The sequence below is a fragment of the Eulemur rufifrons genome, chromosome 8 (assembly GCF_041146395.1).
Source record: "Eulemur rufifrons isolate Redbay chromosome 8, OSU_ERuf_1, whole genome shotgun sequence".
Taxonomy (NCBI): domain Eukaryota; kingdom Metazoa; phylum Chordata; class Mammalia; order Primates; family Lemuridae; genus Eulemur; species Eulemur rufifrons.
Window position 1 is genome coordinate 107044596 of NC_090990.1, and position 27253 is coordinate 107071848.

The 27253-nt window shown below is 44.4% G+C and overlaps 1 protein-coding gene across 3 annotated transcripts; it reads right to left on the reverse strand.

Annotated features, from left to right (window-relative positions):
• Window positions 1-3597: 3597 nt before the first annotated feature.
• On the reverse strand, window positions 3598-27253 carry HAO2 (hydroxyacid oxidase 2). Of its 3 annotated transcripts, none has more exons than XM_069480789.1 (8): window positions 27168-27253; window positions 15748-15886; window positions 13632-13783; window positions 11672-11955; window positions 10224-10433; window positions 5404-5562; window positions 4988-5057; window positions 3598-3921 (listed from the first exon to the last, which is right to left on the reverse strand). In XM_069480789.1, the coding sequence occupies exons 2-8, from the start codon at window positions 15876-15878 to the stop codon at window positions 3866-3868; spliced, it is 1062 nt and encodes a 353-aa protein (XP_069336890.1). In that variant the 5' UTR covers window positions 15879-15886; window positions 27168-27253; the 3' UTR covers window positions 3598-3865. The 3 variants fall into 3 exon arrangements, with proteins under 3 accessions (XP_069336890.1, XP_069336891.1, XP_069336889.1); XM_069480790.1 differs by lacking the exon at window positions 27168-27253 and adding an exon at window positions 24832-24954; XM_069480788.1 differs by lacking the exon at window positions 27168-27253 and having other exon boundaries at window positions 15493-15816.

Genomic DNA, 27253 nt, shown 5'->3' on the forward strand with positions numbered 1-27253 from the left:
GCTCTAACACATTTACTATTAAGTTCTTTACTGTGTACAATGTATTTTACATGTATTATGTCATTTAATTTTTCAAATAGAGTCTATTTTTTAGACCAGTTTTAGGTTCACAGCAGAATTAAGCAGAAAGCACAGAGTTCCCATACAGGCCCCGCTGCCCCCACCCACATGCACAGTCCCTCGCCCCCCAGCCCCCTCCCCCATCAATTCCTGCACATTTGCCCGAATGGTACATCTGTTACAATTGATGAACTGCATTGATACATCGTTACTCAAAGTCCAGAGTTCACATCAGGGTTCACTCTTGGGCTTGGACAATCTCTGGGTTTTGACAAATGTGTAAGGACACATACCCACCATTACAGTATCATATGGAATAATTTCACTGCCCTAAAAATTCTCTGTGCCCTGCCTAGTCATTCCTCTGTGCCCCTTAACCCTGGCAACCACTTACCTTTTTATTGTCTTCTTGGTTTTGTCTTTCCCAGAGTGTCATATAGTTGGAATCATACACTATACAGTCCTTTCTTATTGGCTTCTTCTACTTAGTAACATGCATTTAAGTTTCCTCCATGTCTTTTCAAGGCTTTATAGCTCTCTTTTTTAAAAGCACTGAATACTATTGCATTGTCTGGATTTATCACACTTTATCCATTCACCTACTGAGGACACTTTGGCTACTTCTGAGTTTTGGTAATTATGAATAAAGCTGCTATAAAGATTAATATACAGGTTTTTGTGTGGACATAAGTTTCCAACTTATTTGGGTAATTACCATGGACCATGATTGCTGGATCATATAGTAAGAATATGTTTAGTTCTATAAGAAACTGCCAACCCGTCTCACACAGTGGCTGTACCATTTTGTGTTCCCACTAGCAATGAATGAGGGGTCCTGATAATCACATTCTTGCTAGCATTTGGTGTTGTCAGTGTTTTGGATTTGTGCCATTCTAATAGATATGCAGTGGTATCTCTGTTTTGATTTGTAATTCTCTAATGACACGTTATGTTGAGCATCTTTTCATATGCTTTTTTGTAACCTGTATATCTCTTTGGTGAGGTGTCTGCTCAGGTATTTTGTCTGTCTTTATGTCAGGTTGCATTCCAATGTAGGACATTTTTAGAAGTTAAGAGATTTCTTCTGAGATTTACTATGCATCTCTTCAGGTCACTGTGGGCATCCTTTTCCACATTTATGAGCAATGGAGAACAGCCTTTTGGCATTATCTTGATAATATCCTTGATCATTTCCCTTAGGATTTTGGATCTAGCCCTCTGAGCTCAGAAGGAAAAGCAACATAAAAATAGCACATATATGTGTCCAGGACCTAAAAGGAGCACAATTTTCACCAAGATAAATGTACACAAGGACAACTTATACTATTAATATATTTTGTTGTAAAGTAAGGTAACTCCATTGTCTGTACACCAACTTGCTTTAATACCATATCCTAAAGTGATTCATTTTACTTTTGCCTCCAACCAATCTGGAATGACTCAACCAAGTCCTCAGTGGGGATTTCAGGGTTGAAGAGATGACCTTAAGCAGGCCATTATGCCTGCCTTGATGTCCCTGTAATAAGGAAACTTGGGGGAATTTTGTAACATGGTCACTAGCCAGCTTGAAAGCATGAAGAAATATTTGATTTATGAGATTGTGGTGGGGTGGTTGGCGGGGGGAATGTTATCCTACTAATGTTTTCCCTGGTTTCGGGACTTATCTTCAAGGCTGTTGATTTATTCCTTTTTTTTTTTTTTTTTTTTTTTTTTACCACAAGGAGCAATTTGGTACTGAGATGTTCTCATTTTATTTGTGATATGAGGAGACTAATGAGACCAAAGTTATTGACTTAACACAAATGAAACGTGTCTGAGACATAGTTCTATGATCTAGAAGTGAAATTCCAGAGAGTGAAGTTCTAGAAAGTGCACCAAGCCCCACCATCTGTGATGCTGATTCCTGATGGGGGTAGGGCTGTGAGGGCTGGGGAATGGGCCAGAGGACAACCTGTCTAGGTACGGTCCCATGCCCTGAGAAGTGGCTAGTGGTAGAGTTCACTCATGAGTCTGTCCGCTGTCTGAGGCCATGTTCTTAGGGACCCCTGGGTAACAGAATATTTCTCAGACTTTAATCCCTACAATTAGTTTAGCTCTTTAGTACTTTACTGAGAAAGCCTACATCTACCTAGTAAAAACTATCCAATATGACCAAAATAAAGATATCTCCTTTCTTATTTACTGGTGAAGAACTGGGATAGTTAATTTTAATTTGTTCCCAGAGTCCCTGAATCTATATTATCTTGAAACTTTCTTTTTGCTACTTTTCTTAAAGGTCATTGCAGCACATGGAAAAGACATTAGTCAGTGTGCCATAAGTTCCTGTGACATCCTAGGTCATGACCATGAATATTTTAGACTTTCATTTGTTCTTCTGTTCTTTCATGTCTGTGGCCTTGGCTCTGTGAATCAAAGTAAAAAAATTGCCCAAGTCCCTTGAGGCAGCGCATGCATTAGGCTACACCGAGGTCAACCTTGTACTATATTCCTCTTGAACTTATGAAGTTGTATGGTCTGAATGTGTCCCCCCAAATTCATATGTTGAAATTTAATCACCAATTAAGAGGTGGGGCCTCATACATGGGGTTAGTAACCATAAAAAAAGGCTTAAGGGAACTAGTGAGCCCCTTCCATCCCTTCTGCCACATGAGGACACAGTGTTCACCCCCTCTGGAGGGCGCAGCAACCAGGTGCCATCTTGGAAGCAGACACTAGGCTCCCACCAGACACGGATCCTGCTGGTGCCTGGGTCATGGACTCTTCAGCCTCCTGAATTGTGAGAAATAAATTTCTGTTGTTTGTGAATTCCCCAATCTTAGATTTTTTTTTATCTTTTAAAACACCTTTATTGATATGTTGGTGGCATTTAGGAGGGAGCACAGCTAAAAGTATGTGTTCATTTCAATCTCAGATATTTTGTCATAGCAGCACAAACAGACCAAGACATGAAGCTTCCATCTTTTCCAAGACATATATTTTGCTAGCCAATCAGTGTGCTGAAGGTCATCTTCGAGGTCCGTGGTCATTTAGGCCTCCTGTCCCACAATGAAGCTGTGACTGCTGTGTCAGCCGAACACTTGCTCCTAGACATGGCACTTTCTTAGTGTGTCCCTAAACTTTCAGCACAAGCACTCCATCCTTGCTGCTAAATTGAACACCTTACCTTGGCCTCAAACTATCAGCCCACTAATGCGGGGGCCAATTGGAGACCTGAATAAAATGTTAGGGTCTGACACTGGGATCCCTTTTCCTTTTACCAACCCCTTAACGAGGACATCAAGCTTAGGCTCCTGAGCCTCTTTTCAAAGATGAGCATTCTGCAAAGTATTCACCACTCTTCTAATTATTCTAACTACACTAGCTTTCCTTTCCTTTCATCTGGTTGGCCTATGATGCACTGTTTGATGGATAGAGATTGTGGTTTTTGTTCGGGAGTGTTTTATATACATAGCTCTTCTGTCCAGAGTGCAAAGTTCCATAACTGTTTCATAGAGATACATAGGGTAAGTAAATAACACAAGAGCTGTTTCAGTCACTGTTGATCTGCCCTTTTGAGATCTTTTATTTCAGAGGAGGATTTTAGGAAAGAGAACAACATATAAAAGTCAGCAAAGCAAAGAAGAGCCTGGGATATTTGAGGCAGATGGGTTTGGAGGGCCTGAAGCATAGGGGTGGAGGACTTGAGGGCACAAGGCATGAGCCGCTTCGTAGCATGAGCCCAGGCAGGACGGTATTGCACACCAGGCTGTGAGTTTGTCTTCCTCCTGTGAGCAGCCTCGGCAGTCTGGTTATTAGCTCTATTTCCTTACAATCTGGAGAACTGGATCAAGTCCCGACTGATCTCAGCGATCGAACGGCAGCCTAAAACAACAATGCAGTTACAAAGCTCATTTCTCTAAAACACCAGCAACCCACCCCATCATGGCTATGGGATGACCCAATGGGAACAAACCTGGCTTGATTTTTGCACTCACTCTGATGAAATAGTTTCTATAGAGAACAAGTAATGTAATTCTGTTTGCACTGGGAATTACTTTATGAACCTGTGCCCACGTCATCTTTGAACACAGTCCTATCAAAATGTCAAGGTAAAAAATGTAAAAACCCTTTTTAAATCAACTCTTGTGTACAGTAGACATCCTTGATCTTTATCTCAGTTCTGTTGAGGCTCAGGGATGGGGGAAGAATCTCTTAGGGAGTGAAATGACTCAGGGGCAGCAGAAGAGATGGGTGAGTATTCCATATATCAGCTACCTTCTGAGGAAATGTTCTGTCAAGGGAAAAGACTCTTCTTTAGCAGAAGATCTTAATTAATATGCAAAACGAAGACTGTAGCTGAGATTGGATGCAGGGATTGAAGAGGGTAACTCCAGATGAGAAGCAAAAAGAGAAGAGAGAAAGAAGAGCTAGCATAATGGTGCGGGCTGGGGAGCCGTGGGCCCGAGCAGGCAGTGAGAAGGCTGAAAAATGTCATAACAGCCTGTGTAATGTTTAACTGGAAGTCCTTTCCGTATCTATGTTGTATGCACCATAACTTGGGCAAAATGTATTACCTATAAAAATGTAACTAATGAGAGAGGGTCTTTTTCTAAACATAGAGACATAGGAAAGGGTTGAGTTTCATGCCTGGGTTGATGGGAGTGGTCAGAAACAGCAGCCCTGGAATAAGTAAAATTGGCAGAAGCAGGAATTCAGAGCTGGAGGTAATCCTCCCCGGAACTGTTAATGACCCTGAGGAGAGCTTTGAGATTCCACTGAGCACAGAATAGCGCTTAATCTTTGTCTCAGATACGTTTTCCCTGTTCTCTCTTCTGGACAGCTACCAAGCTGAGAAAGGCCTAATGAGAAGAAAGGGCTGCTGTTCGTGTTCGTTAGCCCTCCTATAATACTTTAAGCTCCAAATTAGGAAAAAACTTTAAAACCTTACCTGTAAGGGTCATGGAAGTGTGGAACTCATTTTTTAAAATGTTTAAAATTTCTCTAACACCATCTTCACCCTGCTCCCAAGACAGACAGACAGACAGAGAAAGAGAGAGACAAAAAGAGCCATGAAGGAACATTCTGACCATCAGCTGAGTATAAATTCTAGATGTCATTAGGGCTGTGGTGGGGAGGATGGGGGACATCTGTGAAGTTAGAATTACAGGTGGGAATAAAGGAAAGCACAGAGAAAAAGGTAGGGGGTGAGAGCTAGTGGAAGTCTGCAATATGCTTCTGAGTGAGGTGTAACCGTCCTGCGGGAATCTTGGCACCTTGAAAAATGGCTGAGCTTGGAGGGTGAACCCCAGAAAAGCATGGAAACGAATGAGAAGCTTTCAGTTGGTCCCCACATTCCACTCTCACCTTGCAGGCAAGACCCCATAGGATCGGCCTCCCAAGAAAGATGCACTTAGCCCCCAGGGCCAGAGCCTTCAGCACGTCGTTGCCAGTTCGGACCCCACCATCCAGGTACACTTCAATTTTCCCGTTTACAGCAGCCACCACTTCTGTCAAAGCGTCAATCTGGAAAGGAGATGCACACAGGTTGGGGGCTTTCTGGTTTGACTCTCAACGTGGGATGGGACCCGGAGTCCAAGCTGGAGGGATGCCTGGACGGTTTCTTCCTTCCCATGATTGAGGCCGCTGGCGCTTATCCACGGCAGCTGCGGCTGCATTGCTGGGACCTGGGGCGTCTCTCTGGGCTCTCCCTCCTGCCGTTTTCTGCTTTGACTCTAGTCTAGCTTCTCTCTGACTCACTTGATTGTCTACAGCTTGGAAGAACTGTTTGGCTCCTCTTTATGTCCTAAAGGGGACGTTTTTTATTTATAATGTTCACTTTAACACTCTTCTTTTCAAACAATATTTTGACTTATAATTTTCTTCTGCCCTCTCTGTCTCTAGGGTGGCACAGCTAGAAAGGTGCTCCATTGCTAAGGAACTAAGTCTTTTTGGCCTGAGTGTCTAGACTGCAACCTGACTTGGGAAACAGGGCTGCACGTCATTTCCTTTGCACCAGTTGATCGACTTGGCCCTGAGTGCATTACGGTTTATCTGTGCGGTGAGATAGGACTGGAACAACGGCATTGGAAGAGTAAAGTTTAAGCCCTTGAAAGGCAAAATAGGAGCGGCTTATCACTTTGGCCTGATTTCTCCACTGGACTTTGTCTCTTATCTTGCCTCTGGAATTCCAGGTGTGAACTGAAATAAAATCTTTTTTTTTTTTTTTTTTGAGACAGAGTGTCGCTTTGTTGCCCTGGCTAGAGTGAGTGCCGTGGCGTCGGCCTAGCTCACAGCAACCTCAAACTCCTGGGCTTAAGTGATCCTACTGCCTCAGCCTCCCGAGTAGCTGGGACTACAGGCATGTGCCACCATGCCCGGCTAATTTTTTTTTTGTATATATATATTTTAGTTGTCCATATAATTTCTTTCTATTTTTAGTAGAGACGGGGGTCTCACTCTTGCTCAGGCTGGTCTCGAACTCCTGACCTTGAGCGATCCACCCGCCTTGGCCTCCCAGAGTGCTAGGATTACAGGCGTGAGCCACCGCGCCCGGCCTGAAATAAAATCTTAAGACTCACCCCGCCACCGGCTGACTAAATGGACCCCCTCGTGGCCAAAGGAATATCCGAAAACTAAATTGCCTGCCAGGAGAAGGCGGGTCAGACATGCCTCATCATGCCCCCCTCCCTCCTTGGGGACATCCTTTGTAACCTATTAACAGGCCTAAGGGCATGCAAGACAAACCTACAGGTCTTCAATTTACACACATATATGTCCAGTGGCTTATCTCTGATAAAGAGCTCCTTATGTTAAAACATTCCAAGCCTTTAGACAAGGCTTCATGTCTTTAACCAATTACAAGTCAAAGAATCTTTAAACCCACCTATAACCTTTAAGTGCCCCCCTCCCTGCTTTGAGATGGCCCACCTTTTTGGGCCAAACCAATGTATGCCTCCCACATATTGATTTATGACTTTACCTGCAACCCCTGTCTCCCTGAAAGGTAGAAAACCAAACTGTAACCCAGCCACAGCGAGTCCACTTGCTCAAGACTTCTTGGCCATGGCTCTGGGTCATGGTCCTCAAATTTGGCTCAGAGTAAATCTCTTTAAAATTATTTTACAGAGTTTGGCTTTTTTTCCCGTTAACACAGGTCAATAGGTCTTGACCACCCAGGGTGCCCCAGGCTGATCCATGCTTTTCTGGGCACCTCCGAGTCTGTAAAGAAGAGTGATAGCAGGACCCTCCTGGAGGGAGTTCTGGAACTGCCTCCAGGTTCCTGTCTGTGCTTCTCTGAGGGATGGCCAGAGTAGAGGAGTTGACATTGGGTGGTAGGGGGCCTTTTGCCGCCAAAGGAATCCATCATTATTCTACCTGATTGAGATCCTTTGGCTGAGACGGAGCAGAATAAGAACCTAGGGAGGAAAGAACTTCTTACTTTAATTTGCAGGTGGATACTATGCAACCGGTTCTTGAAAAAAATAAAAAAAGAATTAATTTACAGGTGGAGGGGGGGAATTGACTATGTTTTCAATTTACATGTAATAACTGGAGGGAATTCAGGTTCAAATAAGGGGTATTTTTATAGTCCCAGCACGATATTATTTGAAATATTTTTGTGATATGAAAAAAATGTATGTGTAAACATTCTTTTGGTGAACCATACTGGACAATGGAGATGACAATAATTGGAGAAATAGACTAGGGAGTGAATTTCAGCTCAGGGTGCAGTATGGCCTCATAGTTAATTTTTAATAGGTCCGAATAGGACATTCATTAGAGTCTTCTGGGGACAACAGCTGACTTATCCTGTCCCCGGGTCCCAGGAGGAAGCACATAGACAATGTTGGATGTGAAACCTCATAGAAGTAGGGGCTTCTTTCGAAAAGTGTCACCCCTCACAGGGCAGACACCAGCCTGAGGAGGGGTGAGGCACTTACCTCAGGCACAAAATTCAGGGGGTGCCAAAAAACTCAGATAAATGACATTTGAACACAATGTTTAAAAAAAAATCAAATGGAAAATTCTGACCTGTGAGCTGGAGCTTGTTTTCATGAATAGTTTTACTGAACCCAGGGCCAGGACTAGGGTGAGGTGAGGTGGGGTTATATAAATGCAGGGGTGGATTCTATCTTTATTTAAAGTGTTGACATTTTGTTCACCACGGATTTTTGTATTAATTTACATTTTAAAAATAATGCATTAAAATATGATTTCCCTTACTAAGTTTTTCTTGGCATCTTCTTAACTTTTGAGCCTAAAGTGAATACCTCACTAGCCTCACACTAATCTTGGTGCTGTTCCTGGCTGACTCTGGGTTTGGATGTTCAGCCAAATGACTTGGGAAAACAACACGTTGATCAGAATTAAACGGGTGGGAGAAATTCTTCTCTCTCAGGCTCCTGCCTTAGCCAATATTCACTCTCTATTGAGGAAGCACAATGGGAGAATTAGTCTTCTTTCTCCACTTATTTCTCAGTCCTCCCAAGGGAGCAAGGCTGGCTAAATTGATTAACAAAAGCCTGACATCTACTGCATAATGTTTTTATTTGTTTTCTTTTAAAAGCCTATGTTCTACCCTGTCTGCTGCTTGTCAGTGGTGGGCTCTTTGGTGCTTTCTGCTCCTATGTGGTAAGCACAGTTGGGACAGGGCCTGCTATGCGCTCTTGCATTCTCTGTTCTGCCAATTACTGGACATGTGAAAGGTGGCTGTGGGCACGCTGGCAGGGGTTGGGTTAGAGAGCTCAGCATGGGAGTTGGGATGGGAAGTAGGAGGCCTGACTATACCCTTTAATCCAGCTTTTACCAGAGAGCCACAGTGAAGCGTGCCCCTTCTCTCCACGTGGCCTTGCTATTCCTCTCCCTGTTCTCTACCACTGAGAGCCTGGCGCAGAGAAGGAGGTGAGTGATTGGTACCTTGTGCCTCCCGGCATCACAAGTCTCTGAATGTACAAACTGGATAAGGCAGCATTTCTAATTCCTGCGATTTATCTTAAAGAAATAATTGAGAAAGTGCTAAAGATTTTAGCTTTAAGAGTAGTCACTAATACACTGTTTAAAATATAGCAAGATTGGAAGGAATACAGTAGGAGGCTGGTTATCTAAATTGACCATTCATGCTACACACCATTAAAAATAAGAAGAGCATAAATATTGAAGCAAAAAAGATTGCTCTTAATATATTGCAAAGTAAAAGTAAGAAATTATAAAACATCATTCATAGTTTTTTTAAACACAAAAATTATATTTGCATTAGAACGTTAATGACAACAATTACCAAAATATTGATATAGTGATAGTGATGAAATTAGGGGTGATTTTTATCTTTTTCTTTTTGTTTATATATGTTTTATCATTTATGTGCAGTGAACATGTTTTACTTTTATAGTAACAAGGTCAATAAAACTTAAAAGGAAAAGACTTTCCTTTCTCAAAACAAGTCAAGCAGCAATAGAACTTTTGCAGAAATATTAATATATCTACATGAAGATAAATCAACAACTAATTCCCATTTAAAGATTCTTTCCTTATCCTCTTTTTTCTCATTTTCTTCCCTCCAAACTCCATCTATCACAGACATAAATTCATGAGTTAGGGGAAAAAATTATAGGCCATCATAGATTTTAGTGAAGTATTCCTTAGTACATTTTTTTAGTTTTATTGTGAAAGATGGTTATTCATTACTTTTGCTTAAGTGAAACACTGTTTCTTCCTGGGATGTGTCAGATGGGAAACTATGAAGTTACAATCCATGCAGATATGCAAGTTTGAAGCTGAACATCCCTTTCAGAAGACAGGAGACCTTGAAGGTGCTTTTGGAACAGCTTTCTTATCAAATTCCACATTAACCACTTATTATCTATGTGACTTTGGACAAGTTACTTAATGTCTCTAAACTCCAGTATCCCCATCTGTGAAACAGAAATAATAACACCTGTCTTGCAGCATTGGCATGAGACTTAGAGACGACATATGTAAAGTTTGTAAAAATAGCCTGGTACATGCTAGGCGATTATTAATGACAAAAATTCCTTAAAATTCATAAGTATATACCAATGTATATTGCATGGGAGGGGGGAAGGTGCCCCAGATTTTATAGAGTACTTTGGTGTAGATACACACACACAGACACAGACACACATGGCACTCACAAAAACGCACCCCTTTGAAGTCATCCTACTTACTGAAGAGGGAACCTCGTCAAGCTGCCTCCCACCATGGTTGGAAACAATGATGCCATGGACATGGTGCTTCACAGCTAACTCTGCGTCCTCCTTTGTCAAAATCCCTTTAAGGATGATGGGCAATCGGGTTATGCTCTGAAACCAGGAGATGTCATCCCAGCAGAGAGATGGGCTTATGGCAGATGTATGGAGATAAGGTATTGAATTTCTCTGTAGGAAATAAAAAGGAAACTTTAGTCCTCAAGTCCTACAAGACTGTTTGATCCATTCCAAAGAGGAGACACACTTTGGAGAGTTGCCATTTATAAGCTTGAGAGAGAAGCAAAAGAATCCAGCGACGCTTCTAGCTTCTTTTCTTAACAAAATTTATATAAAAGGATTTCTACTTCAACTGCTTATGCATTAACCATTAATCGTGTGGCTGCTCAATAATTATGCCAGGCTCTGGAGACACAAAGACAAATAAGACACATTCTCTTCTTTAAAGTAATTCAGAGTCCAGTATATGAGATAGATAAGGAAATGCATTTATGGGTTAGTGTGATGTGTTAGGGTTCAGTTATGCACAGGACAGTAAGAACTAAGCAATATTTCAATAATCTTACCCCCTGTTTGTCCTTGGCTCACCATATACAGCAAATATTTATAGATCTCAGTGTGCCTCTGGGATCTGGGTAAATTTTAACCTGAAGGCCAATTTGTGCTTAAGGAGTAGAAGTACTGAGTCACCTGACTGGGTATCACAGCCGCCCACTGCTGCAAAGGCTGACATTGCTATCTCTACTGTAGCCAAGGGATTCAACTTCACCATGGCTTTCTCTCTGGGGCACTCCATGCCATGCAACTGTAGGATTTTAATGGGGAAAGTTTCCTTTGTAGTCACCACGTTCAGAGATTCCAAACAGATGTGCTACAGTACCCTGTTGTTCCACACATAAGTTCTAGATGTGCAGAGATACTGACTCCTCAGTGTTCATGGCAGAAGAGTGGGACCTGGGCTGGCTAGACAGGCTGGCCAGTCGCCCTGGCTGTGAGCATCCTCTTCAGAGAGTCAGTTTATCTACCTGTGCCATCCAAAATGATCATTTTCTAAGTGTTCCATAAAGTAGAAAATGTTGGATGAACTTCTTTAGGTTACTTACCTATTCCATGCAAAAATCCTTTCTATGGCCTTTCCATTTCTCAGCATCCAGCTCTGGCCAGAACACTTCTGTTGAAAGGTGGGGCAGCCACAGGGGTGAGGACATTTGGTCTTATGTTCTGCTTATCTGGAAGCTCTGGGGAGCAGGAACCAGATCTGCTTTTTGAACTGCTGCACCCCCAGTGTCTGGCACAGAGCAGGCTCACAATAAATACTTGTAGAAAGAAAGAAAGGAGGAAAAGAGGAAAGGGGGAAGGAAATTTGCCTCCTATAATGCCTGCCTGTTGGCTCTGGCCATCTCTCCTACCTCTTTAGGTAATCGAAGATCTTTTAGCATTATGTTCATCTTCAAGTCCACTTGATTTCGAATGTCATGTCGCCTGTTGCCAGTTTTGGGTGTATCCACTGTGATGACCAAAGCTTTGAAACCCAGGGATTCTACCCACTGGACCAGCTGTTTGTTCAGCTGCTGGTCTGGTTGCACATAGAGCTGGAACCACCGGAGGCCTCCTGGAGCGGCAGCAACAATATCTTCCAAGTTGCAGCTGGCGTAGGTGCTGGTGATGTAGCAGACCTTGGCTGCTTGGGCGGCTGCAAAGCAAAGACACCACTCAGGTTGGAGGGCAATGGTATCTGGACTGGGGTGAGAAGCCCTGGGAGTCTGTGTGGTCTCTGGCCAGCTTGCCCTGTGAGATAAAGCTTAGCTTCATTCTACTTTCCTGTAGGGCAGGGATGGGAGGTGATTTGATCAGACTGAGAGGCCTAAAGCTGTTTGGGTCCTCCTCTGTATAATCTGTCATACAAATCCTATATTCCTAATAAAATATTTTCAGCCAGAGATGTCATTCAGCCTTCAGAACCACGTTGGGTGTGTTACAGCCTTCAGACAGGAAAGTGGGCTTCTTATAAATACCTAATGAAGCAGAAGAGAGTTAGAGACGACAGAGGATGAGGGAATGTAATCCCAGGGGAGAAGCCTGAACTTTGTAGTGGAAAAAGCATGATATCTGTAATTAGAAGAATGCCAGTCTCTGCTATGTGTCCTTGAGCCTCTTGTTTCCTGTATCTGTAAAATGAAGGAAATAATAACGCCTGTCTTTAGAATTGTGGGGAGATTAAGTAAGATACTAGATATGGAAGCATTCTTTAAACTGCTGACGTACGAATGCTGGTGATAATGAGGTTGATGATGATGATGATGGTGAGGAGGTTGAAGCTGCTGCTGCTAAGTTGTATATTTCTTGTTTCCTAATTTAGTCATTTCAGTGGGATTCTCCAACAGGTTATCGTCACTGCCATGCTATAACCCATGGGCAGGGAATTTGGCCTAATCGAAAATTAATGTTTTCAATTCTTCATGTCAACAGGAGATACCCCATTCTTTTACCCCACCCCCAAATGAGACATTCAACTGTAAAATTTAGTAAACTGTTCATATTCATATAGGCTATTCAGAGTTCAACCTAGACAGATCTGTTTCCTAACCTCATCAAGAGGGATGTCACTTTCAGCTCCAAAATCCTTGGATTCACTGCTTCCTAGGTCACAGAGTCAAACTACGGGACCCCAAGGAAGCCCTGGGCAACTCACAAAAACAGACTCGACCTACAGTGAAGGTTACAAAGGAGTCCCAAGGGTCCTTTCAGCCCTCTCTCTTCTCTTCTATAATTATAATAATAATTATTATTATTGATGGTGGTGGAGGATGTGGGGAGACAATGGGGTTTACTAAGCAGCAGACATAACCTAACCAGAAACTTTTTGTCAAACAAGATGACAAGGTCAGTGGAATATTTGCGTAAGAGCAATTGCCAGGGCCTTGTGTTAGGACGTAATGTCATGATTCTCTCCTCATTCTAAATTCAGAGACTCATCATTCAGCCCCAGCCCTAGCCTGGAAGGGCCAAAGAGAGGCCTACCTTTGGGGCCACATTGGGCATCCCTTTTCCCACAGAGAGTATGAGTCAGAGGGGCCGGCACCCCTCTTCTGAGGGATGTCTTGGTGGGATTTTAACACCTTCCTATTTATCTGTGGCCCCTCTCCCAGTCTAACAATTCTTTATTATGTTGTCTCAATCTTAGGTGAAATGTTACACATACATAGTTTTAAGCATGCCCTTTCCCTCCTTCCTTAATGTCAACCAGATTGCTGTCCCTAAGGCCCTTCTAGAGAGAAACGCTGGGGCTCCCTGTTCCTGCTCTCAAGAAGGCCTCCTGGGTATTTCTGGATTTCTGGGGAAGGGGCTTCGAGGCGGCTTGGTTCATACCTCTTGCTGTGCTCATTTCCCCATCGGGCCAGGCGAGGCAGTGGAACCCCGAGGGTGAGATGCAGATTGGGGCACTGATCTCCTCCCCTTGAATTGTGGTCCTGGTGTCTACCTTCGACACATCTCTCAGGTATCGGGGACGGAGGCGGATTCTGTGCTAGGCAACAAAGAGATGTTGTGTTGGTGGGAAGACTCTTCAGCATGGAGGTGCTGTCTGGGGCCCCCTGATTCCTGGTGCAGGTCTAAACTTGACTGGGTCCCCCGAAGCCTTGGTGGGTTCAGTTGGCTGAGAGTTGGATCCGCAGTGTGGATCCGGCAGGAGGCTCCTCTCCCAAGCCGCTCCCAACACCCTCGTCCACGTTCACCAGCCTTCTCTGAACTGCTCATGCGCACACGGCCCACACTGCCCCTGCCCCGCTCTGTCGGGGGTCTGTGTCTTTGAGCTGCGCCTCCTCAGTACTTGATTCATCATAGCAAGGACTGGAAAGGAAAAGAACAGGAAGGATGGAGTTTCCTCTCCAGTTAGAAACAAGTCTCCAGAAAGTAAGGAAAGGTCACTGAAAGAGGACAAATCCCAGAGAGTGATCATGACTTTTTTGCTAGCAGCTAATTCATTTTAAGATTTGGCTTAAATACTGCTTTAGAAGAAGGGAAGAGAATTCACAAATAATAAATACGTAAAACACACTTTTAAGACCCACCTAACCGATGCCTTAGCCTTGGGGTCAAAACATTTCTGTTTTTTTACGAAATACTATTATTGTTATTTCTGTACACAAACTTAGAAAAATTTTCTGAAAATACTAATCGTGCAAACTGGAGTAAGTTAGCCTCAGTTACTTCATCTGGGAAATAGGATTAATAATCCAAATTTCCTAATAGTTTTGTGAAAACAAAATGAGATGAATCATTTAAAGTGCCTAGTAGAGTGTTAATTAAGTGTGAAAATGCAGAATATAGTGCTCACTTTGTATCGCATTTTTCAGTTTTCTCCTGACCTTGCTATCACAGGAGTCAGCAAACTTTTTCCATAAAGGGCCAGATAGTAAATATTTCAGTCTTTGTTACAGCTGTTCAGTTCTGCTGTTGTAGCACAAAAGCAGCCATACACAATAGTAAATGACTGTGAGCATGGCTGTGTTCCAATAAACACTTTATTTATCAACATTAAAATTTGAATTACAGTCTGGGCACGGTGGCTCTTGCCTGTAATCCCAGCACTTTGAGAGGCCAAGGCAGGAGGATCACTTGAGGCCAGGAGTTCGATGAGAGCAGCCTGGGCAACATAGTGAGATCCCATCTCTACAAAAACAACAACAAAAATTATCTGGGCATGGTGGTGTGTGCCTGTTGTCCCAGCTACTCAGGAGGCTGAGGTGGGAGGATCTCTTATGCCCAGGAGTTCAAGGCTGCAGTGAGGTATGGCTGGGCCACTGCACCCCAGCCCGGATGACAGAGCAAGACCCTGTCTCTAAAAAAAAAAAAAAAAATATGAAATATAAAAAAATTGAATTTCATATAATTTTACATGTCACAAGGCCTTCTTCTTCTCTTGACTCCCTCCACTCCTCAACGATTTTAAAATAAAAAACTATCGTTAGCTTGTGGGCCAGACTTGGCCTGTGGGCGGCTGCTGGTTGACCGATGCTCTGTCTCCTACTTTTCCAGTCCAACTCTTCTCCCTTGAATCAGTCTCTTATTCCTAAGGCTCCTTGGATCATCATATTGCCTGTAGACCTGAGTCCTCTCTCCTGGTTAACATTTTCTCCCTCAAGCGCAGCGGGCTTAGGAACTCGGGAGATCTAGGCCTACCGGGCAGGCTTCTCCTCCCTGCCCGAGCAACTCCTCATCCATGTCTCACCGTGTCAGGTTGCACAGCTGCTGGGAAGCAGAGGGAGGACGGCTCCCTTGTGCTAGTCCTAAGATAAATTCCCTGTTTATCCATCTTTCCTCCTCCCCCCAAACGGAGCAAAATAACAAAACAACAAAGAGCCACATGATTATATTTGGAGTATTCTGGGTTTTTTTGGAGGCAGAAACCAGGACTACTACTGTCCCAGGATCTCTCAATCAGTGCACGTTAGCTTAACAATACACGGGCTGCAGAAGACCAAACTTTTTGAATGCCGCCACGTTGTCGTGCTGGGTGATGCCATCGTCAGCTCCTCCTTCAATATAATCCCAAGATGACTTAGAGAGCCGCTCTCGTGCCTGTGCCTGGAAGTCTGTTAGACACACCAAGGCCATTTCTGGACCTTCAAAGGAAAAAACAAAACAAAACAAAACCAAACCCGATGAGAACCCTTGAGAAGCAGAGGAGAGGTGAAGGGGAAGCTGTGGTATGAAGTTGTTTGGCTCCGACAAGCCTCTGCTGCACTCTTTATCTTAACTGGGCTTTGGCCCAAGCCGCTGACCCCGAGCTCCGCCTCTGCACTGTCCCACCCCCACTCCCCAGTCCCGATGATTTGTTCTTCCTAATAATCCCCACGTGTGTCTCCTCCACTTGACGCTCACTGCCTTGGATCTAGTTGAGGCCCCACCACCTTTTAAGAGATTATTACAAAAAATTCTTAGTTTTGTCTCTTGCCCCCAGACTCATTCTGTGTCTGTCCCCCTCCAGCTGCCAAGGATCTTCCTGACATGCAAGTCTGATCAGGGCTCTTGTCTTCCCACGTGCCTGTGTCACGGCATTCACTGCCAGACCTGGCTCTTAACTGCCTCACAGACTTCGTTTCTTGGTGGCTTTTCCTTGCCCTTGCCATTCACGTCACCATGTGGGAAAATTGGGCCCCAACTGACGCTGATAAGAGGGAGTTCCCGGGAACCTCTGGATGTCTGAATTGCCTGGGGCTGCGGGTGACAGGGTGAGGGGGAGAAAGTTGACTTGTGTGACTCCTTGTCTGCCTTGCTGAACGGGTTGCTTAAAATTATTAGGAGGTCCAAATGTCACTACCTCTACGTCTTTGTTACTTTTGCTAATTTGGGGACCTAGGAAACAAGGTATGTGGCCTCCATTCATTCCCATCTCCAATTTGAATTCTGTCAACCTGGGGCTTGGTGCTTTTGATCCAACCAACCCTAAAAGAGGAAAGGAAAGAAGGCAGGGTTTGGAGGCCACCGGCACGTCTCTCCAGTACGAGCAAGGGCACTGGGCACAGGAGCTGCGGGGACGCTGAAGGCACAGGTTGCACTCAGTGACAGCACACAGAGCTCCTGCGTAAGAAGATTCCAGAAGGAAAAGTAGAGAAAGCTGAAGTTCAAAGCTCTTGCCAACTCCTGGGGAAGTTGGCTGTAGTGTGAAAATTAGCCAGAGGCTCTGGGTAGAAACGAGATGGTTTTGAAGTCATTGATAGGGGAACGGGGAGAGGTGAAGTAACCGGGGCTTCACCCAGGCAGGGTGTAGCTCCTCAAATGGACAAGGGGCCAAAGAGGCCAGATGACATGTGGGCACCGGGAATTGGGGCTGGGGTAGGGATGGGGCAGAACTGGCCAGAGGGCGTCTGGAGCCAAGCCAGAATCTGCTCATGCCAGAGTAGCCCGTAATACTTACCTAAGGGGCTAAACAGAAGGAAGTTATATGCAAGATGGAAAGCAGAGCCCTCGGGATGTGCAGTAGGTCCTGGATGGAGGCTGGGAGGAGAAATCTGGAGCCCAGCCACAGAGTTTTTCACAGGCAAAGTACTTTGTCAGTGGAATGGGCGGCAGGGAGTATTGAGGTGCTGAGTTGAGTGTGACAAAGTACAGCTATCGTCTCTAATTTATTCATTCCTACCCCACCCTTCAAAGGGTCAATAAAGCTTAGTCAGTTGAATCAATCATTGCATTTATCCTCCTACATTGCAATTACTTGTTTATATCTCTGTGTGCTTAATAGAGTTAACACTGCAGACCCGAGAATGCTATTCTTCAAAAGGCCTGCTTGCAAGGTTGGACCTTGGCTGTCATCTGGGAACTTGGGTTTCTGCAGAGTCCCCACCATTTCCTGATTAGAAAGGCTCACTATGTCTAATGTTTGTACAATGTGGTACCGGCTGGGCAGATGGTGACCAGGAGTGTGACCATATGACCGGCCCCCAACATAAAACTCTGGGAATTGAGTCTCTAGTGAGCTTCCCCGGTAGACAACATTTTACATGTGTTGTCTCATCTCGTTGCTGGGGAATTAAGTGCGTCCTGCGTGACTCTACTCGGAGAGACTCTTGAAGCTTATAACCAGTTGCCTCCAGATATTGCCCCAGAGCCTTTTCCCTTTGCTAATTTTGCTTTGTCTCCTTCAACTGTAATAAATCACAGCCTCAACTTTATGCTGAGTTCTCTGACTTCTAATGAAGCACTGAACCTGGGACCCCAACACACTTTGTGTCCCCAGGCATTAGGCTAGTACATGGCACTATCCTAACTGCGCCCCCCTTCTCCACCTGCTGGCTGTCACCCCTCTGCCTTATTGGATGAGAATCTCCACCAGGTTTCAACTCCTGATATCTCAACAAATCTGCATATCCTAAACCTTACACACTCACAGAAACGCTGTTCTGCATAGAGACTACACAAAGCTTGTGTCTAATCCAAAATAAATGGCTCAGACTTACTCAGAATTATGTGCCTGGAATCGTGTGAATTATATAATTTGAAAGCAGCTTGGCAATAAAGAATGAACCCCAGCATCCCTATATATAGCAAACTTTTTTTTTTTTATCATTTCTATACCTCTACTAATTTTTTCTTAGCCTCTTTTCTATCCACAATTTCCTCTCAACCCCCCTGTGAGGTAGACAGAGAAGATATTAGTCTCCTCACTTTGCATTGGAAGGGAAAGAGGCCTAGGGAATGAAGTAACCCGGGAAAGATCAGGCAGCGAGTTATTATAAGAGGTGGTTCTGAAATTGTGTGTTCCAGTAGCCTCTAAAGGTAGATGTTTTCGATTTTCAATTTCACATAAAGAGCAAAATGGTTGGTTCACATAAATTATTTGCATTAAATTTAAGAGAATTTTGTAGGTTTAAAAATATAATTATCCATTTTTTTCTTTTTTAACATAAGTAAAACTTAGCAGAATAGATCATTATTTTTATTAAAGGTCCAACGTAAAGCCTATAGTTGAAGAGAAGGATAAGTTCACTGTTCAAAGCTTTTCCTAAATTAAGGGAAAGAAGAACTTAGCACAATATGTTTTTGTATATTTCAGTTTGATCCCTACCAGACTTGAAGCTACCAGAAATTTTTTTTTTTAAGAAGGAAAATGGAGCTTATTAATTTGCTGACAAATGAGGAGGTGGGCAGACTCCCATCTCAAAGCACCAACATCCTGTGGGGATATTTGGAGACAGGGGGCTCCTCCTTCACTGTCTGAGTCCTGGACTTAAAAAAAATAAAATGATTTGTTTTCCTGGAGGCTTCCTGCCACCCAGAGTCCTTTGCAATCTTAGGCAATGTTCCTTTCGAGATCCCACTTCTGTACAAAAAGTCAGTCTGGGGCAGCTTTTTTGCCTGTTCCTTTTGACTCTCTCAAAGGACCCTGGGGCTATTCTTGCACATTCAAGCCCCCTTTATGATATTGCCACAAATTGCCTGCACCAGCTATGGGTTCCCTCTAGCTCAAATTGAGTTCGCTGCCAGGAGGACCCCGAGTCATAATTTACTGGGCGTGGGACTGAAGAGTTAGTTCAGGCGGCACCCTCCCTGGACCCTCCCAAGGTGCCAAAATGGTGGCAGCGGCAGGCGTTCCTTCCCCCTTGCTGCATGCCCCTTGGCGGCGGGCACGTGTGCCAGTCATCCCTCCTGCCGAGTCCACTCCCAAGCTGCGGCCCTGCCCGGTGCCTTGCCCTGGCCAGCTTCGGGGGTTCTGGTGGGGGGTTGGAGGACCTCATTTATCAAAAATCATACAAACACAGATAATTTCGTATACCATAAATAATGAGTTTATCTCAAGCAGAGAGCTTGAGACTCAACATTTTAACTCTACAGTGGCAGGTCAACCATTTGAGCTCTGAATTTTAAAAGAACCAATAGCTCAGAATAAACCATGGGCCATCAAACACCACTTTTCCTCACACTTCATACAAGCAGTACCAACCACCACAAAAGAACCAACAGCTCAGAATAAACCAAGGACCATTGGTCACCACTTTCCTCACACTTTATACAAGGAGTACCAACCACCACTTTTCCTCACACGCAGACAATAATCTTTAGCAAACACAAACAATATAGGGAATTTCCAACACAAACAATCTAAAATGCCATAGCCTATAAATCAGATGGGAGTTGGAGCTTCCTTATGTTGCAACAAAACTCACAAATAACAAACAATACAGGGGCTACAAAAGTGCCAGGGCCTATTCAATAAATGGGAATCCTAAGGGGATAAATACCACCCACAATGGCATCTCAGATGGTACCTCAAATGCCCTGGCAGAGGGCTGGAAAGTTCACAAATGGGAATCCAAAGGGGATAAATGCCACCCCAACTGGAAGGTTCAAAGCCCTCCCCACCCGGTGACCTAGTCTTCCCCCTACCCTGTTCTCTGGGAATTGCAAATGAGCTCTAAATTCAAACCAGTCTCCCTAGTTCCACTCGACCAAATGCCTTTCACCCCCAAAAGGCACCTCAAAACAAACAAAACCAACAGGAAGGCCTGAAAACCCCTCATGTGGGTGAATCAGGGTCTTGGCCTACACACCAGGGAACTTACCCAACAAAAGGCCTTGGCATCCAGACACTTTCCAAATCCATCTCCTTTTCCTCAACTCAGTTCAGGTTGTGGGGAGCTGTGTCTACTTTGGGAAGACAGGAATGGGAGTTCTCTGGAGCTAAAACAGGCCCCTGCTGGGGCCATCACTTCCTCTCTCATCTCGTAAAGAAGTAGCTCCTACCTGCAAATACCCATGGCTTTGACCTGGGGCTGCTCCCTGCCTCTTCCAGCAGCTGCAGGGTGCCATTCCACCTGGACACGAATGGGCCCACCAGGGACACCAAATTCTGTTACCGAAAGTTTGGCACTTGTCCCCGAGGCCACATCAGAAGAACATGGACAAGTGGTTTAAGGAAAAGGAAAGCGGAGTTTACTAATTTGCCGGCAAATGAAGAGGTTGGTACACTCCCATCTCAAAGTACCAACATCCTTGAAGCCACCAGAAATTAAAGGGAGGATGCAAGTTATCTAATGTTTTTCTTATATTCTCATTTTGTTTCATCTCCATTTCAATATTTTTCTTCTTCCCTTTTCTATTCCAACTACCCAAGAGGAAGAGACAGGGGAGAAAAGAATAAGACTCCTGCACACTGACCAAGTGCTAGATATTGTTCCAGGAACTTTGGCTCATTTTAGCTTATTTAATCTCTTTAGGCTTTTTGTCTTATAGTAACAAATGATGAGGCACAATTAGCATTCTAGTGATGTGGAAGCAAAGATCTAAGAGCAAGGATGTTCAGTTGCTAACAGTCTGAAGTTCAAACCCTTTTCTCTGACCAAGAGAAGGAGGAAGGACACAGACTGGAGTTGGTAGGCATTTCAGGGAAGAACTTGCTTTCTTCAGTATTGCAATCTGATGTAACACAGGCTCAATAACAAGTTGTTTTCCTTTGACAACTTCATATAATACATATGATTCATGCTGGTGTCACTTTAGGAACTTTGGGTTATCAGACATTATGTTTGCACGGAAAACCCCCTAGGCATTCTTTGGGAAGCCTCAGGGTGAAAACCACAGGTAGGCTGTGGGGGTTCTGTGGGGGAAACACTCTGCCTCTTACGACTGACTTTAAGGTACGCTTGCTTGGTGCTACGGGATGGTGTCCTTCAAGACCCTCTGGCCTAGTTTCTCAGGAATTTACACTAAGTTTCCCAGTGGAACGGCAGAGATAATATCAAGGCCACACTATGGGGCCCTGGTTTGAGAGATTACATTGTTCAAACGTGGCTGAGATTGCTTTGGTCCCTGTATGAGTGGTGACTCTTCCCCAGCTTCAAGGATAGCGGCTGCGAAGGGTACAGTCAGCACCACGGCAGTGGCAACACTGTCAGGGGAGGAACTGCAGCAAGAGGGGGCCCTGGTAGCAGAACAGGCTGTGTGAGAGGGGGGAGGGGCGCTGAGCTGTTGGGGCCCACGTGGGCCACGTGCAGACAGCAGTGTTGGGTCCAGGGAAGACATGGAAAATGCCCCTGTGACTGAGGCAGAGGAACCCCCAAGGAGCCCCCAACATGGGGAAGAAAGGGCAGTGGGAAGGACTTGAATTCCTAGTACCAGCAGGTCAGGCCTCAGAGTAAAAGGGGACCGACGTGTTCCTAACGCTGGAGTGGTCTGAGGGGCCACGGATGAGATTCCTACGGGAGTGAGAGGACAGAGGGGCTGTGTGGGTCTAGCAGTCAGATACTGTAAGAATTGAGTCCTGGTTTCTGTCTGCCCAGAATCAGTTCTGGCCTCTTCCCTGAGCCCTCAGACATTGTGCATCGAGGATTCAGGACCCCTTCCAGGCCATCATGGCCATGTTTTTGTTTTATTCTGTTTTGTATAATAATCATCTCTCCTCTCAGCCTGCTCCTCAATCACCTTCATTAGCCTCTTTCCTTCCCAGTAATGAAACTTCCCCTCTTGCCTGGTGAGCATCTTCTGCCATCAGGAGTCTGAGGTTCGGGTTCTTCAGGACTGCTGCTCTGGTTATGATGGGGGCTGACTCCCATCTTTGTTTTACTCTAGGAGCTTTGCGTATCACGGGCTGAAATAGTTTTTGAGGTTTGGGGCGGGGGGACATTTATATTGGGGACATGCTTATCCTGGAGCTGTCGTGGCCTAATTAGGCCATTAGCTACCCACTGTCCTGCATCCCGTGGCCATAATGACCACAAAAATCCTGCCTGCTGAGGACTGGAAGATAATTAGAAAGAAGAGTCGTTCTTGATGGAGCTCAGAGTGACCTTAGCGAGACGGAGATGTGTGCAAATTTGGTAGCAGAATTAAAAAATGAAGCCAGGACCCAGTTCTTCTGCCTCCACATTCAGTGCTCTTTCTGAAATAATATGTGGCTCTTGCAATTATTTCTGGATAGTCTGGCAATAGAACCTAGAATTGGCTTCTCTTTACGTGAGAATTAGCTTCTCAGCCTGGACCTAAGATTTCTAGAGATGCAGCTCATCTACGCTGGGTTTTATCCTTCCAAGTCCTCTTCTACTTATTCTGATCTGCTTGGCCGTCTCAGCAAAGGGGACTGCACCGGAAGTTAGAGGTACGGAATGAACTCATGCCCCATCCGGTCAGTGGACTCATGTTTGGGTCAGCCTGAGAGGCAGCCTGCCTCAGTGGAGAGGGTTACTGGCACTTACTAGTTACATGAGCAGAGGCAAGCTCCTTCTCTCTCAGCCTCAGTTTCCTCATTTGAAAAACTGTAAGTTTTCGTATATTTCTGTTTAATCCATAGTATATTTGAAGCCACTAGAAATTTAAGGTTGGTCTGAGGTCCTTCAGGGGCCACCTTCTATGCTTCCTTCCCTGGCCTGTAAACATAAAGACCTGTGTTCAGATGAGGTCATATTGATGTTCTAGCTCAGCATTCCCTTCGTGGCAATAAAATGCAGAACAGCGAACTAGCACATTATTTAGGCTTATTTGCCAAGACCACAGAGCTGGGTGTTCAACCCAGCCTTCGCTCCTCTTCCCCCGTTGGGAAGCCTCGCTTTTCACAGGTTGTTCTGGCCCTGTGGTGCCACCTTATGGCTTCAGTGGGAACGATTTGCCCAGTCAGGTCACCATTTCCCTTTTACAAGAGAGTGTGGGTTCTCACACCACCTGTTTTTCCTGCTCACAGACCAGGTAATGGAAATCCATCTTGCTACATACGTGTGCCTCTTTCTCCTTTCTCAACTTCTCCAAACTATTGAGTAATTTTCTCCAGGAAATCTTTCTTATCCCTTTTTCTCTTACCCTAATCTCTCCCATCTCCTTCCCTTTTCCATTTGCAAACGAAAAATAACTCCACAGTGGAGGATGAAATTAACGCTACCTAATCCCTTGTGTCAAAAACAAGAGTCCAAAAATTTTGAAGTAGCATTAGACCTAGTAAAGAACTTTGAAAGCTTTTGAAAGTGCCCCAAAGGCACCTTAAGATTTCCTTCTTAAATTTCCACTGAACTCTGTCACTAATAAAGCCTGTTTTATCTTCATCACCAGCATTCATTCATGAGAGAGAAAAGAAATTATTACACAGTTTTCAGCTTTGGTAAATGACTAGCAATATAACAACATTGCTTCACAGTCATTTGCATTGCAAATATGCCAATTTTCTGCTACTTTGGGAATCAAGTGGGTATTGCAGTCACCTGGGAATCCAACCACTATTTTAATAGCATTCTTTCTCTGGGAAAGTATGTTCTGAGTTCCAAACAAATGCTTTCCATGCAGGGTTTTGGAGCCCAGCCATGCTGTAAATTGTGGGCTTTCTATAGGGTGTGGGAGACAGTTTAGGACATCCTGGGAGACATTGATCCAGATGTTCATGTAGTGTTTTGGAAGATTGGGGATTTTCTTATTTTAATGAACAATGGAACAATCTGATTATGCAAAGAGCCTTGGAGACAGCATGATGGTTCCTTAACAATAAAATGGCAACTACTTATCAAGTACTTCTCAATGTGCCATGCTCCGTGTGCTACACCCAGTGTAAATTGCTTTATGTGTGTTAGTGTAGTAGTCCTTATAGTAGTCCCTGACACACACTATTATTCCCATTTCACAGATGAGAAACCTGAAGGTCAAGAGGTTAAAACGCTTTGTTCAATGGTACGCCTCTAGCAATGTGCTCTGACTCCAATGGTCTGGCTCTTAAGCACCGTGGAAAGAAGAAAACGTGTGCTCCCAGGTGTGGTTTATGGAATGGCAGAGTTGGCAAGGACCTTAGAGGTTTAAAATGTCACAGGCATATGCAGCTTTGCTCCCTTCCCTCAACAAAACCATCAAACTCAATCAGAAAGTTAAAAAAATCTTTCATTATTTAGCCAGTCATTAAAAAATAACCTCTTACATTTAAATTCGTCTTACTCTACAAAGCACTCTTGTATACATTTTTCCATTTGATGCTTTGCGGTAACCCAGTAAGACAAGTGCAGAGAGTGGATGTGTAAGAGTCCCATTTTATAGAGGAAAAAAATTAAAACCCAGAGAATCCAAGTGAATTATCCAAGCGAACACAAGAATGGCAAAGCCTGACCTGGTATCCTTCCAATTTGTTTCCGATGTCCTTGAGCCAGTATGGAGTGTTAGTGGCATGGAGCAGATATTTGAGTCTCTGTCCTATAGGGTCAGAGAGCTGCATAAAACGAGCTTGGCCAGTTCTCACAAAATCCAGGCCACTGGAAAGGGTGTCCTGTGTGGCACTGTGAGATCACTGGCCCTGCCTCTTTGTGCAACAAGAATAGAAAGAGATGTCAGAACCACACAGAGGTTCAGAACAGGCACTGACCTCTGCTCTGCTCACCGCTGACTCCAGGCCTTGGTGTAGCTGTATCTCTCAGTGCCAGTCACTGAGTGGTAGCCGCAGAGCAAGGAGAAGGGCAGAGCAGTGGGGAATGTGGGAGCCCAGCCGCAGAGTGCAGCCTTGTCACTCCTTGCCTTCCTCCTGGCCTCTCTCCCTAGGGAACCTGCCCCAGATTGCATTTCTGAAGGCCATTGCTCCTGCTGCTACATTGCTCTATAAGTCACTCACGGCCAAGGGAGTCAGTGGAGTAGAAGAGATCAACTCCCTGGTAGGCTTTGACATTTGGCCCGCATGGGCTCAAATCTCAGCTCTGCCACTTGGTCATCAGGGCTCCATACAAAATTTATTTGTGAAAAGAGAATATTAACACCTGTCCCATAGGGCCATCATGAGGACTAAACACTATGGTCTCTATAAAGTGTCTAGAACAGTGACTTGTATAGACTAGATTGTCAATAAAAGGCAGATCCTTTTTCAGTTTTCCTCCTGTTGGTGACATGTTCATTTCACCTGAGGCTCTGGAAGCTGAAAGCTGCTTCAGGGTTCGAGTCATTCTGTCATAGTGTAATTTACACCCTGTATCAGATTTACTCATTAGTTTCTTCAACAAGGTTTATTGGCACACATTCTCAGCCAGGATGGCAGAGGTATTTACTGCCCGCCATGTGCTCCCCAGCATTTCCCAGTTGCTTAGAGGACTAGCTCCGGTCAGTGGGCTGAGAGTGGGAGGGACATGCACTAATTCTGGGCAAAGAATCCAAGAGCTGCTATATGACATTCCATTGTTGTCTCCTCATCTGCAACTGTCTTCCAGTCCTCCAGAAGGCAGAGCTATATGATAAAGGCAGCTGAGATCCCCAAATTGCCTTTTGGAAAAGAGCAGCCCTGGAGAGCAGCTGATTTTGTATGAGCAAGAAATAAATATTTGTGTGTTAACCCGCTAAGTTTTCAAGGTTTATTTTTTACTATAGCATGGCCTAATCTAACCTAATACATCTAGGCATTTTGTTAAACACTAGAGATTTCAAAAAAACATCTTTATCATGTTGGTCTCAGTTCTCAAGCTTACAGTGAAAGGAGAAGACAGACTTCAGTAACTCACTGTCTGTTAGTTGATAGGATTTAGTGTAGAACAAGAGTGCTTTTCCGGGGGAGCTGCCCGGGAATTTGGCAATATTCCTATGGGCTCTCAAATGGTGTCCCACAGGTGACATTCTACTCTATCTATTCTAGGCAAGCTCCAATTCTCATCTAGCTATACAATTAGGACATGACTATCTCATAGGGACCTTGTGAGAATCAAAGGATCTCATAACATGAATAATAGCCTTTGGTTAAGAGTAAAAGTTTGGGGAATTTTGCTTCCTGTTAGAAGCTAGAAGACCACAAAGAGCCGTTTTCCCTTTGATCCCACTTCCAGACTCTCTATTCTGTTCCATTAATCTATTGTCTGTCTTTATACCAACACCACCCTGTCTTGATTAGTGTTCTTGGGCATTCTCCCAAAACTGACCTGTAGATTCAACTTCATCCAATCGCCATCTCCCAAGGCTCTTCATACATGGTAATTTGTACCTAGTTCCAAACAAGCACATTCCTCAGAGAAACTACATCAATCCAGTTGTTTGAGATACATTAACTTCTTTGCTTTTTAGAAGCAGTAGTCATGTCACTATTTTCTCCTGCCTATGGCCAGGAAGAAGTAGTCAAACTGCTAAGTATATCCCTGAAGGCAAGGACTGTACCTTTTAGATTTTCAGAACCCTTTCAAGTGAATATATTTTGCCCCATTTTACCTCCTATGGACACCCACAAATATTCTACCATGTGGTTCTAAGACTTAACGTCCCTAGATATAACCTCATCTGTTCATAGTCTCCTTGAAACAGTCTTCCTTCGCCAGTCCCCTTGTATCCTCCCTCTCTGCCAAGGCTATCACCTGGTGAGTTCACAGTTGCTTGCTTGCCTTCCACGATGTCTCCCACAGCCTCCAGCCTCTGTTCCCACCCCACCTACTGCTTCATCTTCTTTTCCAGTTCCAAGCACACAGAACACACATGACAACAAACCTGATTCTAATGTCTTCCAGCTCTCAAGGAAAGGTGTGGCTAGAGGCAGCCTGGCCCACTGCTAGATGCAGTAGGAAACAGTGAGT

Excerpts from the sequence above, each read along its gene's own strand:
- HAO2 (XM_069480788.1), bottom strand. The coding sequence starts at position 15,629 with ATGTGGCTCTTTGTTGTTTTGTTATTTTGCTCCGTTTGGGGGGAGGAG. Across the intron at positions 10,434-11,671 it reads ATCTTCGATTACCTAAAGAG|AGAAATTCAATACCTTATCT; the intron begins GTAGGAGAGATG and ends TATTTCCTACAG. Across the intron at positions 5,563-10,223 it reads TTGACGAGGTTCCCTCTTCA|ATTGACGCTTTGACAGAAGT; the intron begins GTAAGTAGGATG and ends TCTCCTTTCCAG.